At 35.8% G+C, this 16,632-nt stretch overlaps 2 protein-coding genes across 3 annotated transcripts; both read right to left on the bottom strand.

Moving 5' to 3' along the window:
- Positions 1-1,550: 1,550 nt before the first annotated feature.
- Positions 1,551-4,868, bottom strand: LOC132048103 (two-component response regulator ORR25-like). Of its 2 annotated transcripts, none has more exons than XM_059439035.1 (6): positions 4,382-4,868; positions 3,969-4,027; positions 3,806-3,842; positions 2,869-3,046; positions 2,104-2,215; positions 1,551-1,971 (listed from the first exon to the last, which is right to left on the bottom strand). In XM_059439035.1, the coding sequence occupies exons 1-6, from the start codon at positions 4,602-4,604 to the stop codon at positions 1,786-1,788; spliced, it is 795 nt and encodes a 264-aa protein (XP_059295018.1). In that variant the 5' UTR covers positions 4,605-4,868; the 3' UTR covers positions 1,551-1,785. The 2 variants fall into 2 exon arrangements, with proteins under 2 accessions (XP_059295018.1, XP_059295017.1); XM_059439034.1 differs by having other exon boundaries at positions 3,951-4,027; positions 4,382-4,865.
- Positions 4,869-15,839: 10,971 nt separating this feature from the next.
- LOC132047629 (extensin-like) lies at positions 15,840-16,376 on the bottom strand. Its single transcript, XM_059438647.1, has one exon. It carries the CDS (start codon positions 16,374-16,376, stop codon positions 15,840-15,842), a length of 537 nt encoding a protein of 178 aa, XP_059294630.1.
- Positions 16,377-16,632: the final 256 nt, after the last annotated feature.

Here is a 16,632-nt window from a genome sequence, read left to right as displayed (position 1 = left end):
TTTTCCCCGTGTCCAAACTCAGCCACACATTTCCAATCTACACAAAATATCAATTATCGAGGTCAAATATACCTCTCTCTTATAATTGCAACTCCGCCAAAGACAGTCAAAAAAGTCAACCCTCGATCAACGGGGTCAAATATATGGACCCTATATGTTTTACATCCAAATTATAATTAGTTTCCTTATTGGAGCCTGAAAAGTCGATCAAATCCTCAACTTATCAATTGGGATTTTAGGGCTAAACCATGAACTCCTATATGCATGGAATTCATGATTTAGCCTTAAAAGGCAACTTGATAAACCATGATTTTCTATATTTAAATCCTCAATCTCAAGGCAAATACATACATAGATGCATGTACATAATCTTGAGTCTATGAATCCAATCAATTTCATTGGAATATAACATCACCCAATTGCAATAACACCATTTAAATTCAACCATAATTAATTATCATATCTCTATCCCAATAATAGTTGCGCATAATATTGATAATCAAATGGAAAGAAAAAGAGACTAATACTTTGTAGCTCAAGGCTTGAGTTTCTATTCCTCTATTCCTTTTATATTATCTGTTTCTCTCCCTTGTTCGAGGTGTTTGTAAAAAATCAGTTTGTAGATGTTTCAGGTGCATAAGACCTTAAATCCCTTTTGATCTTGAGAATTTTGGGTTTGGAACTGATTTGATGTAGCTGCATGTCGAGAACTACTACCTTACAGTAAACAAATTGATTCATACTAATTCAAAGTTTCTCTAAGATTCAATTTGAGGTTTGATTACTTTATATAGGAAGTTTGTTAATAATTTCGCACTTACTTTCGTGGGTTTGGTCCTTAATCAACCAAGCACAACCTTAATGACAGAATTGTCCATATATAATGTTGGGTTAGCTCCGCTCAAAGATACTTTTATCACGGTGTGATATTATTCCTTTAGACCAAAAACTTTCCTTTAAAAGGACTCGCACTATTAAGAGTATCTTAAACCTTATATTAGTTTATTTTTCTTTTCAATTATCATGTGTGACTTTTGTTGGCACACCAGATAATTTTTCTTTCACAGTACTTATCACTAAACTTCTCAAACTAAGGTTTACAAGGCACATCGTCAAACCCGTTAAAATAAGTTTCACATAGCCCATCACTATGATTCTTGGGCTAATTAATTATTATATGGAATTATTCGAGTATTTATGACCATGTCCATATGCAAGCGTCTCTTTGTATGTGCATTTTTAGGTTCTAGGTAAAGGCAATAAACAAACTCCACGCTATCACTTTCATACGCATCTTGTCGAACTATTGACTCTAATTTCAGTTACTGAGACAAGCCAGCCCAAATATACGTGGATCAATCCGTCACTATTTTCCCCCAAAAGGCACCATCAAAAGTATTTTTTACCTTATTATATGCAAGGTCGGATTTATCATTAGCTTTTGTCAAATTCTATATTTGTCTTAGAAAGATCATATGTAAAATTAAAATTACAAATTTAGAACTCAGTAACTCGATAAATAATGCTAAGTGATGACGACATACTTCTCCGTATATACTTCAAATTGGAAAATCATAAAATTGAAAATACATAGCAAGTTGTCTGATATTCTTCAGATATAATACACCACCTATTAGAACCAGTAGTTACTAAAAAAAAAAAAAAATCTAAAGCAAGTTTACACGATTCTCAGATTGATTAAACCCTGATTATTAGCATCAAGCTCTAGCTAGCTAGCTGAGTTAGCTTGATTCTATGACAAAAGTCAACGAGTTGAGAGTGAAATTAGGATCTATTTCCAAGGGTGAGCTCAAGAGAGATAGTATTATTCACATGATCTAAACTGGAAGATGGCTCTAAGGACATGGTGCTACCAGAGGCTTCCTCTTCTTCAAGATTGATAATTGTAGCTGTACTCTTGTTTAACCAACTGCTACCATATTGTTGTACCACTTTATTCCCATTCCCTTCCTGCAAAAAACAAATTCAATTCTAATTAGTTAAGTAGTCACAAGTCACACCAATCTATTGTTTCTAATTAATTGTATCAAGTTAAAGGAAGTCATTAACTTATAAAAAGAAGTGAAGGATTTCGTTAATTACTTGAACACTGCAGCCATTGAAGAAATCCTTGAACATGGTGCAAGAGTTGGACCTTCCTAATTTCAACCTCGTGATATTATTGTAATTTTCCCTCATCTCTTGCATCTGTTTCCTATTCAATTGAAACAAGGGAAAGGTGTGAAGGCAATGCCGTTCCATTTTAGTGTTTATGCATAACCAAGGGAAAAAAAAATGGTGCCTTATTAATTAAGCAAGAGTTGCACTTAATGTACTATGTACTAAACAAGAGTGAAGATATAATTTAACATGTTATAATTGGTATAGGTCAACTTAGTCTCAGAGAATGTAAATATCATATAATAATAATTAGCATCCTCTTTTGTTGCTATGATTGCTTGCAATCAGTGGTTGTATATTAGGAGTAAGGTCTAGTCCCCCATTTATTGCTTTCAATAATAATATACAACGTAACTCTAGCAGGATTCATCCTGGGATTATTTTTATTTTATTTTTTAAAAAAACATGTGATAATATAATTGGTTAGCCGCCTTATTTTTCAGGTTTGATAATTCCACTTGTTAATGAGCTAATTAAGCAAAGAGTCTAACTTATATAACGCAGCTCATAATAACTTGAAAATAAGGCAGACCACCTGTTTTTACAGGTTATGTTACGCTATTCCTGCAAAAATTATTCACACTATGTATACAGAGAAAGTTATACTCAGGAAGGAATTATATAGGAAATACTCTAACATCAATTCATAGATGAGCAAAACAAAAAGATTTGAGAAATGAGACAAACCATGGAGGAGGCAAAATAGTAGGCCTGGAGGCAAGTTCCGCATAGTTACTGTTTAATGTCAAATTAGGATTGCCATCAAAGAATGCTTTGCTATTATAGTAATGATGATAGTTCCCATGGAGATAATTCATTTGATCTGAGCCTTCCATTCTATTCTTCTTGCTCGCATTTGCAGCTTCTGATTAACAAAAAAAAAAAAAAGTGTCAAATGAATTTGTGGTGAACCTAATTAACTGGTAACATGAGTATATGCGTGAGAAAATTAAATTAAGAAAAAAAATTATTAACGAGATGTATAGGATTCACTACCCAAACAGTAATTTTAAATTTTGAATCCACATTCTATTATATGAACAGTAATTTCCTTGTACTATTAAAGAGTCTTTTTGTTTGGATAATAGAATGCAACTACCACCACATGGCAATTTCTCAGACATATTTTTAACCCTTCCAACAAATTCTACCTAAAATAAAATAAAGGATGAAAATGGGAAAGTGAATTCTCACTTTTGGTCTTGCGAGCAATAGACTAGCTAGTAACAGTAGTTCTATATGAACCTTTTCCATTTGAGTAACCAAAAGGAGTTATCGTATGGAATATATATGGAGTCAGCAAAACATAAAGGGTGAAATGAAACATAAAAAGATTCCTCAAATGGAATTTCACTTCAGTCTTTTCTTGATTGCATCACTGGTCACTCATTTACTTACAATTATTTTCTAAAAAAAATGATAAAGTAAGGACATATAAACTTTCAAATGACTCATCAGCTTCTTTAGATAATAAAATCATGCTTCAAGCCGGTCAAATTTTTCCTTGCTATAAAGACCAGAAATACTTTTTTTTTTTTTTCAAAAAGAACAAATCAAAAAAAGTTAATTTGGTGTGCCTGAACATAGAAGAAATGGAGTTTGATGAAAAGAAGCAAATGTATACCTTGCATCATCTGTTCGTGCTTCATGCTTCGGTACATCTGTTCATAACAAAATAAATCTTAAAGCTAGCTATATGAAACCTAAAAATAAAAATAAAAAATAAAGAAGAAGAAGAAGAAGAAATAACTTGCATTTCAAATAATAACCTGAAGGTGACTCTTAACTTGAGCTATGGTGAGGCCCTTCACATCCATCAGTTGTAGCACCATCTTTGGAGTTGCTCCTAATTATTAGTACCACAACAATTCAACAAATAAATATTGGTCGCCAAAAAATCATTAGAGAACGTATCACACTTTTCCTAGATAGTTAGTGGAATATTAAACCTTTCATCTTACGCCGTCATAGATCCACTCCTCTTTTTTAGAGAACCAAAAGGAATGGAAATTAAATCCTTAATTAAGAAAGGAAAATTTTCTCCTTTTCATGCACTCTCTCTCTCTCTCTCTCTCTCTCTCTCTCTCTCTCTCTCTCTCTCTCTCTCTCTATATATATATATATATATATATATATATATATATATGTATATATATATATATATAACTCATTTCATGCAAGAAGAGATAGGTAGGCTTACGATCTGCTCCACCAAGTCTTTCAACAGCATGTACAAAGCTGCGGTGAAGATTATGCGTCCATTTCAGCCTCGGCATTCTTGATCTAACATATGGTCTTACCCCTGATGATGATTTATTATCATTGCTGTTTTCTAATGTTAATGGCTGCTCCACACTAACTCTCATGGATAAAGATGAAGAATTTTCGGAAGAATTCTCAGAAAACTGTAGCCCCTTCATCATGTTAAAAGATGATGAGGTTGGGAAGATGGAGGTATGATGGGGGAAGGTGGAAATTAAAGGAGTTGTGGTCTATGTTGAAGTATACAACTAAAAGGGAATAAATCTTAGTGAGTCTGTTGTCACCTTTTGTCTACTTGTGCAGGCTTTTAGAACAAGGTTTTTCTTGCAAAAAATTGAGTTCTCCAACAGTTAAATTAAAGTCTCTTGAATTTTGATTATGAATCTGGAAAACAAAAATCACGGAATTTAATAAGCTCTAGTTATATATGTTCAACTTTGCACTCATAATTGGATGAGAATAGTGAAAAAGGACTTGGAAAAAGAGAAGAAATGAATAAGGAAAAGAATAATTCCACAGAAAAGATTCTATTACAGGATATTCTTTGTTTGAGGTCAGTATCAAAACATTCTCGTGTGCCCTCATATGAGAAATACTCTACCATAAGGGTATAGGCGCATTACACTTGAAGTTATGTGTTCGATAAAACTCAGTAGCTTTAATTTGACATAAATTTTGTATTTCTATTACAAAACTTAATAAATATAAATAATCATCCAAAACACAATAAGTAAAAAGGTTATGATCCAAAACCCATATATTTAAAATCCTGAATTTAAATTGCATATGCATAAACAACCTCATCCCTACCCAGCCCACCTTTTATCCTTAAAATACCCCTCCAAAAGGGGCAAAAAGGGGATGGATTAATGACTATTCACTGGTGATCGCACTTAGAAATGATCGACAACTTCAAGACTAGCTAAAAGACAATTGTGAGAAAACCTCTTTTGGCATTTGGTGAAGCCTTTGGAAGTCAGTTACGACAAATGAATTTAGACTTCAAGCGTGTACATGATGAGTTATACATGTTTGTTTCACAAAGTTTAACATACCTATTATATTGTTATTCCTCCGTGCATTTTTGCTTGTCCATGTTTGACTCAGCACATCCCATATAAAATACGTAATTAATAAAATGATAAACTTACTATATCAGCCTTTGTATAATAAATTCAATATTTTGGGAAATGCATTGAAAAATGATTATAGTTAATAACAAGGGTAAATTAGGAACTCAGTGATAAATTCTGTCTTAATTTGCTAAGCCGAACAAGTAAAAATGGACATATATTTTTATTATAGTGGACAAAGAAATTGGACGAAGAGAGTATTATTTCCAAAAATTATGTAACTTCATATTTCTCAAAATGAGACTAATAACATATAGTTTTGCTCCATCCCACAAAGATAGGGGTAGGATTTGCATATATTCTACTTTCTTTTCAATTAATTTGCGAAATACCACTGTTAGGTATGTTGTTGTTATTATTATTATTGTTATTTGACCTTTCTCGTTGTGTTCCCACGGGTACAATCCATTAACCAAAAGGCAACAATCCAAACCACTTGAATGAGTTTAGCTAAGAAAAGTACAATAGCCACCTTCTTTGGCAGTTGGCAGAGCTAAATAATTTTATTAGCTTATTTTAGGAACGAGATAATGAAGAGCGGTGAAGTGAGGCCAAATAAGGAAAAGACGAGGGTGACATAGGCAAATGCATGTCCTCAATGAAACATACCAAATCCCCCCACAAATTCTCCAAATCCTCTTTTTGGAGACCATAACTCCCTCCATCTGTAAAGTAGCTTCAATCTTTCTTTCTTTCTTTTTTTCTTTTTTTGACTCCGAACATAATCAACGTTACCCTGGCTAGACGGAGCCAATGAAATAGTAACGCGCAATTATACGTCTAAAAGTTTCATGACATGTGGCTCATTCGTGATAACTTCTGCGAATAAATGAGGATATCGATCATTAAATGAGATCTTCACATATCATACATGTTCAAGATATTTTTTTTGAATGGCGACACGTTACACATTCTAGGTCATCATTGTCCGGACTTTCGTAAGATACTTACAATCTAGTGGGGCGGGTGCAAAAATTCTAAATGTCTTACGTCGACACCGGTGGATGGATGGAATTTAGGAGAAATCCATTCCCAAATTCCATTTGACGGCTGAATGTAGCCAAAACTTGGTACGTAAATAACTTAGTGTACAAAAATTCGGGATCAACAGTAATTTAGAAAATGGCAGGAATATTCTCTGGAAGAACTTGGCAGAGACATGGACAAGTGTTTGGCAAATTCATAAGCATGAACAATGGACACTAGTGAAATTTGAGAATTTCCTTTGGATAGTTTCTCAAGCGGTGATCACTCAAATTAAAGGTGTCACTCGATGTCTTTTTTTTTTCACCTCTCCCCTCAGGAGCTCCTCCCCTTTTTGCTCCCTTAGTGACTTGAACCCACAACCTTTGGGGTGGAGGTGGAGGATACTTACCATTTGAGCAATCCCTTCTTGTCTCAGTGATTTTTTTTTTTTGGTAAACTGTGAAAACTTACCATAACCAACAAAGCAACAATTACAAACTAAAGAGCACCAAACTACCTATGCCACCTTCCAGGAAGAGTACACAGGTAAAAGAGGCCTCAAGCATAACAAGTAAACTAGTTACAAATCAAATTATGTATGAACCTATGACAACTATTAGCTCTTCTAGACAACTTAAAAAGGTCTAACCTCTCTACAATTTCCTTCTTTATCTGGCCTATCACAATCTCTGTCTGTACAACTATATGTTTAAAAATCTTTCAGTTTCTAGCTTTCCATGTATGGTAAATGACAGCCCCCCAAATAGCAGTAACAATTTCTTTCTTTAAATGCTTCCAATGTTTAGCTTTGATCCTTTATAGTACTGAACTTCACCAGTTTGTATCTGCACATCAGCCTATCTCATCAGTTATGTGCTAACTGTTTTGAACCAGTCACAGTCAGCAAATAGGTGCAGGGTAGTCTTTAACACATTATTGTTACATAATCAGTAAGTATCATCTTCCACAGGAATGTGAATTTCATTTAGTCTCTCCTTTGTCAATAATCTCCTTTGAAGAGCTAACCATAACACAAACAAGTGCTTTGGCTGAGCAGCAGTCGTCTAGACCAGTTTAGCTATTCTCCATCTCTTATGCAAGCCTAGTATCTGAATGTACTCCTGGTAATAGAATACTTGTCAGGAGTAAGATTACCTTCCATGAGTGTACCAATTTAACATACTGTCTTTGCGCCCATTTAATTTCCTCCAATACTAGCTACTGTCAGCTGGAGCCCTGTGTGCCCAAATACTTTCATCATCCTTTATGTAGATTCCATGTAACCATTTCACCCATAAAGAATCTTATTTCTCAGGTACTTGCCATAATATTTTCCCAACAGTAGTTACATTTCAGTTTTTGCAGCCTTTTATATTCAATCCTCCAACCTTTATTGGATAGCAGATCTTGTCCCATGCCACAAGTAATACTTTCCTCTTGTCATTAGTTTTTCCCCTAAGAAATTCCCTACAAATCTCATACACCTCCTTAAGAATACTTTGAGGGAGTATGAATACAAACCCCCACCCCAAAAAAAAAAAAATGGAAATGAAAAAGAGCACTACAATAATAATCTGAAGACTACCAGCATAGGATAATTGAGTAGCATATGCAGTCTTAATCCTATTGCTAATCTTTACAACAAGCTGGTGGAAGTCAAACCTGTTCCATTTCTTGGATGAGAAAGGGAGGCCAAGGTACCTGATTGGGAAAGTACCAATAGCAAAATCAGTTTATTGCAACAACCTTTCTTTTGTAGTATCATCCACCCCAACAATAAACAAATTAGACTTATCCATGTTAGCAATAAGTCTAGTGACAGCACTGAAATGCCTCAAAGCTTCCATAACTATTGTTACAGATTCAACATCCCTCTTGTAAAAAATCATCAAGTCAACAACAAATATTAAATGAGTAAGTCTTAGTTGTTTGCACATAGGATGGAACTCAAAAATCTGGAAGTTCACTCATGCGTTTGAGAATCTTGATAAGTATTCCATTACTAAGAAAAATAATAGTGGAGACATTAGATCCCCTGCCTCAACCCTTTTTTCCTGCAAAGTAGTCATGGCTTTCACCATTTACCTTTATAGTGTACATTGGAGAAGTAACACAAATCATCAACAAATGTATGAATATGATAGGAAATCCATATCCCATAAGAGCCTCCTCCACAAAATCTCAACTCACCATATCATAGGCCTTTCACAGATCAATTTTCAATAAACACCTAGGAGAGGTCTTTCTATTATAATATCTAAGAATATCACAACAAATTAAACGGTTATGTGCCATAGATCTACTTTGTACAATGGCAGCCTGATTTCCAACAACTAAGTGGGTGAGGACATCTTTTAGTCATTGCTTCTCTGTTGTAAAAACATCTCAGCCATGTAGGATGATTGTTTAAACTTCTGGAACCTCTTCTTTTTCTTCTGTTGTAATACCGCATTCATAGGATCAGTCTGCAATATGTTTTGTGCTATCTTGAGTGCCATTCTATCTTCATTTGTCTCTACTACTATATTCCTGAAGAACTGGGTATTCAACTCTTTCAGTTCTTTCTTCAATAGTTTCAGCTTCTTCGCAATTTGGAGCATCTCGCATCCAACAATATTAACGTCCCATATAGATTGGACCCTTTCCAGGAACAAAGGATGTTTAGTCCAAGTATTACATAAATGAAATGACTTTCTAGTGTTAGACCTCTCTCCTCCAAAAGTAACTTTGATGGGGCAGTGGTCACTAATCCCTTCACGAAGATAACTATCTTTACAGTCAGGCATGGAAGCAAGACAAGCATCTTAGTGAATATTAAAATAATAAAAACTATGAAAATCACGGTTCAAATAGAACGAAAACAAAAAAAAAGTATTGGGTGATTAATTTTTTCTATTTGTCTAAGTTATGATGAACAGAGTATACATATATTAGTGAAGATTGCAAATATCTGTAAAATAGTGAATGTGTGCTTAAATTGTCTAATGTCTTTCATATTACAAATGATTTCTGAATGATTATATTTGGCGGGAGCGGAGTAGCGAAAAAGGGGTTCATTAGAATTCTCTTGTTGGAAAATTCCATTATACATACAAGATTAAAATTATTTTTACATATAGTATATGTTGAATCCTCTTGAATTCTTCATGTATTCAATTTTTTATAATATGAATTCTTTTAGTGAGAAATTTTAGTGTGTTAAAAATAGTTCCTTAACTATGAGGGTAGGTTCAAAATAATTCCTTAACTATGCTCTTAATAGTTTTGCTCCTTTAAGTTTGCCACAAGTTAACTAAAATGGTCCCTTAACTGTGAGGGTATGTTAAAAATAGTCCCTTAAGTATAAACTTAACAGTTTTGGTCAAGTTCGCCAAAAGTTAATACTTTTAGTCTTTGGAAAAATATTCGTCGAACTCTGTTTGTTAGATTTGACGAAGCGCGAAAAAAAGGTAAATTAGGGAGAACTCACATTTAGAGGTACGAATTACTAAAGAAAAGGCCAAAACTCAGAATAAAATCGATGGACATCCATCGGTTATAGTGCAAAACTGAGGAAAAACCAACACACTTGATAATTTCAGATAATAGTGCCTCGAAACATAAAAACCGACCGACTCTGTAAGTTAAAACCTAGAGACTCCATCGGCTAAGTAAAATACACTAGACTTGATTTTTATTGTAAACTTGGTATAAAAATAAATACTTCCATTGTAGTGAGTTTGTTTTAAGAAAAAATAGTTCCAGCGCATTTTTGCCCGAAAATAACTGACGGACGTCTGTTGGATTTCATAAAAGAAATTAAAAATTAAAAAGAAAAATCATTATGTTTTCTGATAGTGTCCCTCGATTTTATCCGTCAGTTTTCATTTAGTAGTGACAATTTTTTTACTTTCTACTATTTCTAATTTATTTCTAAAGTCTGGTGTATTTTACTTAGCCGATAGACTCCCTCGGATTTGAACCGACAGAGCCTGTCAGTTTCGTGTTCCAAGACACTATTTTTTGATATTATCAAGTCCCTCGGCTTTTCCCTATAACCGACAGACGTCAGTCGGTTTTATCCCCAGGTATTTGGCCTTTTCTTTAGTAATGTATACTTCTAAATGTGAGTTCTCACTAATTTTCCTTCTTCTTTTTTTCATAATTCTCGTCAAATCTAAGAAATAGAATTCGATGAATATTTTGTCGGAGAACTTAAAGGACCAAAACTGTTAAGTGCATACTTAAGGGGCTATTTTTAACCTACCCTCATAGTTAAGGGACCATTTTTGTTAACTTGTGGTAAACTTAAAGGACCAAAATTGTTAAATGCATAGTTAAGGGACTATTTTGAACCTACTCTCATAGTTAAGGGACCATCTATGTCGTTTTCTCGAAATCCTAGCTTCACCACTAATGTTTGGGGCGGGTAACTTGGGGTTAGTGTCACGACCCAACCAGAGGGCCATGACGGGCACTCGGAGCTAACACACTGAGCACCTCTAAACATGCATTTCATAATCATTCCTGGGTGGACCATAAAGATAGCTCATGGATATCATAATCTGCAAGGATATATATCATAACATAAAGACACATCTCTGTATAATCTTCAACAATTATGTCCATCATCACCAGCCGACAAGGCAACTAAAATATTATGAAACGTCTAACTGTACACACACATATCTACGAGCCTCTACATAGAATACAAGTGACCATGAAGACCAATACCAATAGATTGCAGCTCCGAAGTAAATGGAGTGCTCCTGAGATTCCGCTGATAAAGCACCTACGGATCTGATCCATCTCCCTTCCTACCTGCGGGCATGAGTGCAGTGTCCACAATCAAAAGGACGTCAATACGAATAATGTACTGAGTATGTAAGGCATGAATAACAACATAACAAGAAATATGGAACATAACATGAGATAAGGATAACCTGTACATCTGATTGCCTCATAAGGCGAAAACCATGCATGCTTAGCTTTCAAAAGAAAACATGTCTCATATACATATATAACATAATCATTAGCCCGCGTCCGGGCCTCCCGCGTTCGGGGTAACCATCTCACGCCGCCCACTAGTGGTGCTGCCCGGCCATATAGGCACGGTGTTATTATCATTATCCATAAGCCGCCCACTACGCCCACCGTAGTGGTGCTGCCCGGCCGTATAGGCACGGTGTTAATATCTTACATCAAGCATGCATGAGAGCCCAACTAAAAGCTACGACTCTATCAGAGTGACGTAAGGTCGGTAACCTCCGATTTATATTATAAAACAATCATCATCGCTATATCTCACCTTGAAGGAACAATTATTATAAGGTGAGATCAACAACAATGAGTAAAATCGAGAAAATCGTGAAATAAGCTCAATAATCTCATAATAGCATTAAAATCATAAGCTTTGGAATTTCTAGAATTAAAATCATCATCATCATGTTCATCATAGAAAACATCTCATCTTTAGTATCACAAGAAGCTTTTAAGAATCATGAACTTCTAACTTTTGGAAGTAAGAAGGTTATGAAAACATATATGGAATCATAACATAGAAATCATGCCTTTTGAAAGAAAGGGACTAGCCTTAACATACCTTTCGGTCTCCTTAGCCACTCAACGTTTATCCTTCCAGCTCGTAAATCTCCATATAAACAATTCATACTATTGTTAGGCTCAATGTCATACATTCATCTTAAGCCTTAATTCCGTTTAGAATCTACCGAAATTTGGGAAGCATATTCCCTGTTTATATGCCTAGCCCGAAATCACAATCCAAACCAACAACAACAACAACAATACCAACATCACAACTATATTATCAACACTAATAGGCTCCATAAAACATCCCACACGATGTTTTCCAAATTTCTCAACTAACCATAACAATATCCACAATACCATAATCAAAGAATTATATTCAATTTAATCTCAAATTAATCCAAAATCTCCTTTCAAATTCATTCCATAGTCATCATCTTCACTTTAATAATTTGCAACTTCTCTACTATGATTCTCTTCTTTTATAGGACTTGCTAAACCTTCAAATCAACTTAATCATGAGAAATAGGATAGAGAACATACCTTACACTAGAATAACTTCATCCCATTCAACTTCTTCCAAGACCAAATTCATCACAACATTAAGTAGAGACAAGAACAATCCTTCTCCATGAATTAGCTTGGGGTTTGGGAGTTTGATCCTCTTTTATGAGGGTATAGAATGTTTTTGGAATGATGGAGAACCTTCAAGAATACTCTTATAATGGAGAGAGAGGTGTGGGAAATTCTAGAGGGGTGTAGAGATGTCAGGAGATTTCTAGAGGGTTGTGGAGTGTTGTAGAACGTTCAAGAATTCTCAATAACTCTCTTATTGTGGAGAGATAAGTGTGGAAGGCTCTAGAGAAGGGTGGAGATAAGAAATGGCGAGAAATTTGGTGATTTAGATGACTTAAAGGGATATATGTAGCTGCCCAATTCGGGTGGGGCTAGTAGGTCGAATTTAATGGACCTTTTAAGAGGTTTCTAGAATTTTCGCGTAGATTCACGGCTTCTGGCAGTCCGTTTTAAAATGCTCATAACTTCCTACTCCGATGTCATATTGACGAACGGTTTATTGCGTTGGAAACTAGACTCGACGAAATTCATTTTAGGCTTTTGAAACACCTTAAAACTCCTAATATACCTGGAGATATACCCCTCCAAAGTTGACCCAAAATTCTGCCAACTTTTTTTTAAATTTTCGACAAACTTATTTTCTTCGATTTGCTTGGTCCCGGAATCTTCCAAAACTCTCCATACATAATATTTATCATTAATCATACTTGATAATAGTCATGTCCTTTGGTTCCAAGGTCGTCCTTCCCGATTACGACTTACGAGATCGTAATTCATCCTTTACTTCATTATTACATACTCTCTATGGCATGTACCTTCCAAAACTTCATGGTACGTCTCTGATACTCCATTAATACGGTGAAGTACGTAGCATACTCATGCTCTGAAAGTGAGAGGTGTAACAGTTAGGATCCAGTCCAATGATATTTGCTTTAGTTTTGCTTGGTAGAGTGTTAGATGTAGGACACTTTTTTAATTAAAAATGAAAGGACAAGGTTTGTTTGACTGAAAAGGAATTTTAACCATGGTTCTTTTTTCCTAGTTTATCTCAATACTCGGCCAGAAATGTCGAAGGGTCCCAGAGTTTGCCGATAGAGACTAAGGAGCACTGTACACTTCTCCAATTTTGTCAATCCCCCATTATCACCACCTTGCCTCCCTTAATGAAATTCACGAGTCTCTCTTATCTTTCCTCTCACCATAATTACCATTTGAATGGAAAGAGTGCCGCAACTGCTTTATTGGGTGAAGAAGCTATAAAATCAAACAGGAATGCCCATAAATCTCAATCAGACTTAATATTAATAGCCAATCCTTTGAGGCACTATCCGATTCTTCTCAAAGCATCCATTTTCTCCGCTATGGATGAAATAGAAAATGAAGTCTCAAATTTACTACGCACTAATGATATCCTAGAGAAGAAGACGGCCTAAGATGATTGCACCCCCTCCTCAATAATAAGAAATGCTTGAACAATTTAAATTACTTGAAGGCAAGAAAATATGTGCCTTGGACCCATGGTGAAGTCAATGGGGGTAACGAGAACCATGGTTAATAGCTTAAAATTCCTTTTCGGTCAAACAAATCTTGTCCTTTCATTTTTAAATAGACATGCGTCCTACATCTAACACTCTACCGAACAAAACTAGAGCAAATATCACTAGACTGAATCCTAACCTGGTGATTTGTGGTCAACATTATTGCGCCATTGCATTTGATGTTTCTTGAGTCCGAAACCTAAATGATACCAAAGTACCCTTAACGCATGAATTTCCTGCGTTAGAGGACTTAACTATAACGGCTCAGTTAAGTCCTTTAGCGCAGGAAATTACTGCGTTATAGGGCCAACAAACCAATAATTCTACTGATTTTCAGTATATTCTACTGCTCATCCGTACTTGATTTGACGTAAAGTTGCATGGCGCAATAATTTGTTGTGTTATATGGTACCTTTAAACTCATTCAAACCTTATATAAAGCAGATTTTGGACGAAAGAAAAGTGAGGATGATATTAATCCTCAAAGTCAAGTACAACGGTTAGAAGCAATGATGAAAAGTCCTTCACACTAGGAAGAACTGAATTCGCAGCACCCAGTTCACCAGCAAGAGTCTATGCCGCAAAGCCAATTTGACCAGAAAGAATCGATGCCGCAAAGCCAATTTCAGCAGCAAGAACCGATGACGGAAGCAAGCCCGATTCAGTGGCATTTGAATGAGATTCCCTATCTTGATCATCTTCAAGATCGCCTTGATGCCTTTGTCTTTACTAGGGATGATGATCATATTCGTCCAAGATTGTGGAAAGAGCCAAACAATCTTGTAAAAGAGGATGTTCATATTGAAAAATGGATGTTCCAATGGGGAGATACACTTGAAAATGCTCAATTTGCAAAGATTTTGGTCATGATAAGCGTAAGTGTCCCCTGCGGGGTCGTAGTGAAAGTACCTCTCGTGGCGGAAGAATCTTTCGTGGTGGCGGCACATCTCGTGGTGGCGGAACATCTAGTCATGGGCATGAATTGATGAATCTATTTTAAGTATTTTCTTTGATGATGTATTTTAAGTAGTTTCGGTTTGTTAGTAATGATGCACTTTAATTATTTCAGATTGTTATGAATGATGCAATTTAATTATTTTGATATTCTTATGAATGACACAATTCAGAAATAACTTATCTTAAAAAAAGGATAAAGACATAACAATGATAAAGTCTCATAAAATACAATGATAAAGGTTCGTCACTTTCTGGGACGACCTCGTCATCATCGTCATTTTCATCTTCCTCTTTACTTACTTTATCTTCTTCATTGACTTCCCCTGCTTCATCTTCATCATACTCATTGTAGTCTAGACCCCAACTATCATCATTAGGAGCACTTGCTTGGTTTACGCAACATTAATATGGCACTCCACAATCTAATGTTTGAGGTAAATATTTTGGAAGGCCTATCCATTCTTGAATAACTGGATAAGAAGAATCTCGGTGAAGGTTTTTATTTTCTAATAGTTTCCAATGCTCTTCTTCATCCGCTCCACGAAAGTTAAGATAGTCCAAAGCATGATACAAGTCCTCGTATTCTACACTCTTGGTTCCCCTAGCAACTTGAAGGTTTCTCATTGCTTCTTTGAAGCATTTGTGGATCTCTTTTAGCAACATATAAATGCTGCCTTGCTTTGCCTCTTTCTCCATTTCCTCATATTAATCTATTTCGGCCGGAACTCGAATTCTTTGGGTTGGTATAGGCTTGTGTTTCCGCTGCATATACCGGAGGAACATATTGTGTGTTGGGAGTGGCAAAATGTGCCCCTTGTATATGCTGGGTTGGATAAGTTTGGACAGTGGGAGTGTTTTGGACTGGTGGTGGTGTGTTGTAAGCGGTATTTGTAGGCAGTTGGTTTGGTTGGTTCAGAGGAGTAGTTGTAGGTGGCGGATTAGTGCTGGTAGGCAGCGGAATATAAGGAGTGTGGACCTGTGATTGATTTGGTGGGTTGACGGGAGTGATTGGAGGAAAGTTGTTATTGGCGGATGCAGTATTTTGTGGAGGAAAGTGTTCAGGGACTGGAGATTCAAGCGATGAAAAACGGGGTGGATTTGGCGCGACAGTTCTGGGTTCAGGAGGTGGACTTTGGAGTGTAACAGATAAATTGGTCAGGTCCCTAACCCGATTTAGTTCGCTACGTAGGTCCTCAATTTCTTGAGTCGGGCGGGCGATATGTTCGTCATGTTGCATAGTATTTCTATGAAGTCTCGGGGGATCACTCACGATGTTTTCCAAAAGTTGAGAGAGGCGGGCGGATCGGACAAAATAACTTCATTTTCCTTCAACGGCCCAACTACGTTCGAGTAACGATGACGTCTTTGACCTCGTGATGTAAGGATGATCGGCCATCGAATATCAACACGAATCAACTCTTTTGGGAAATAATAAAAGAAACACAATAGTGTAAATGATGTCAGTCTAGGTAAAGTCATGATTACGTAAAGTC

This window comes from Lycium ferocissimum, chromosome 2 (assembly GCF_029784015.1).
Source record: "Lycium ferocissimum isolate CSIRO_LF1 chromosome 2, AGI_CSIRO_Lferr_CH_V1, whole genome shotgun sequence".
NCBI classification, from domain to species: Eukaryota; Viridiplantae; Streptophyta; class Magnoliopsida; order Solanales; family Solanaceae; genus Lycium; species Lycium ferocissimum.
This window is presented reverse-complemented; position numbering and strand designations above follow the sequence as displayed.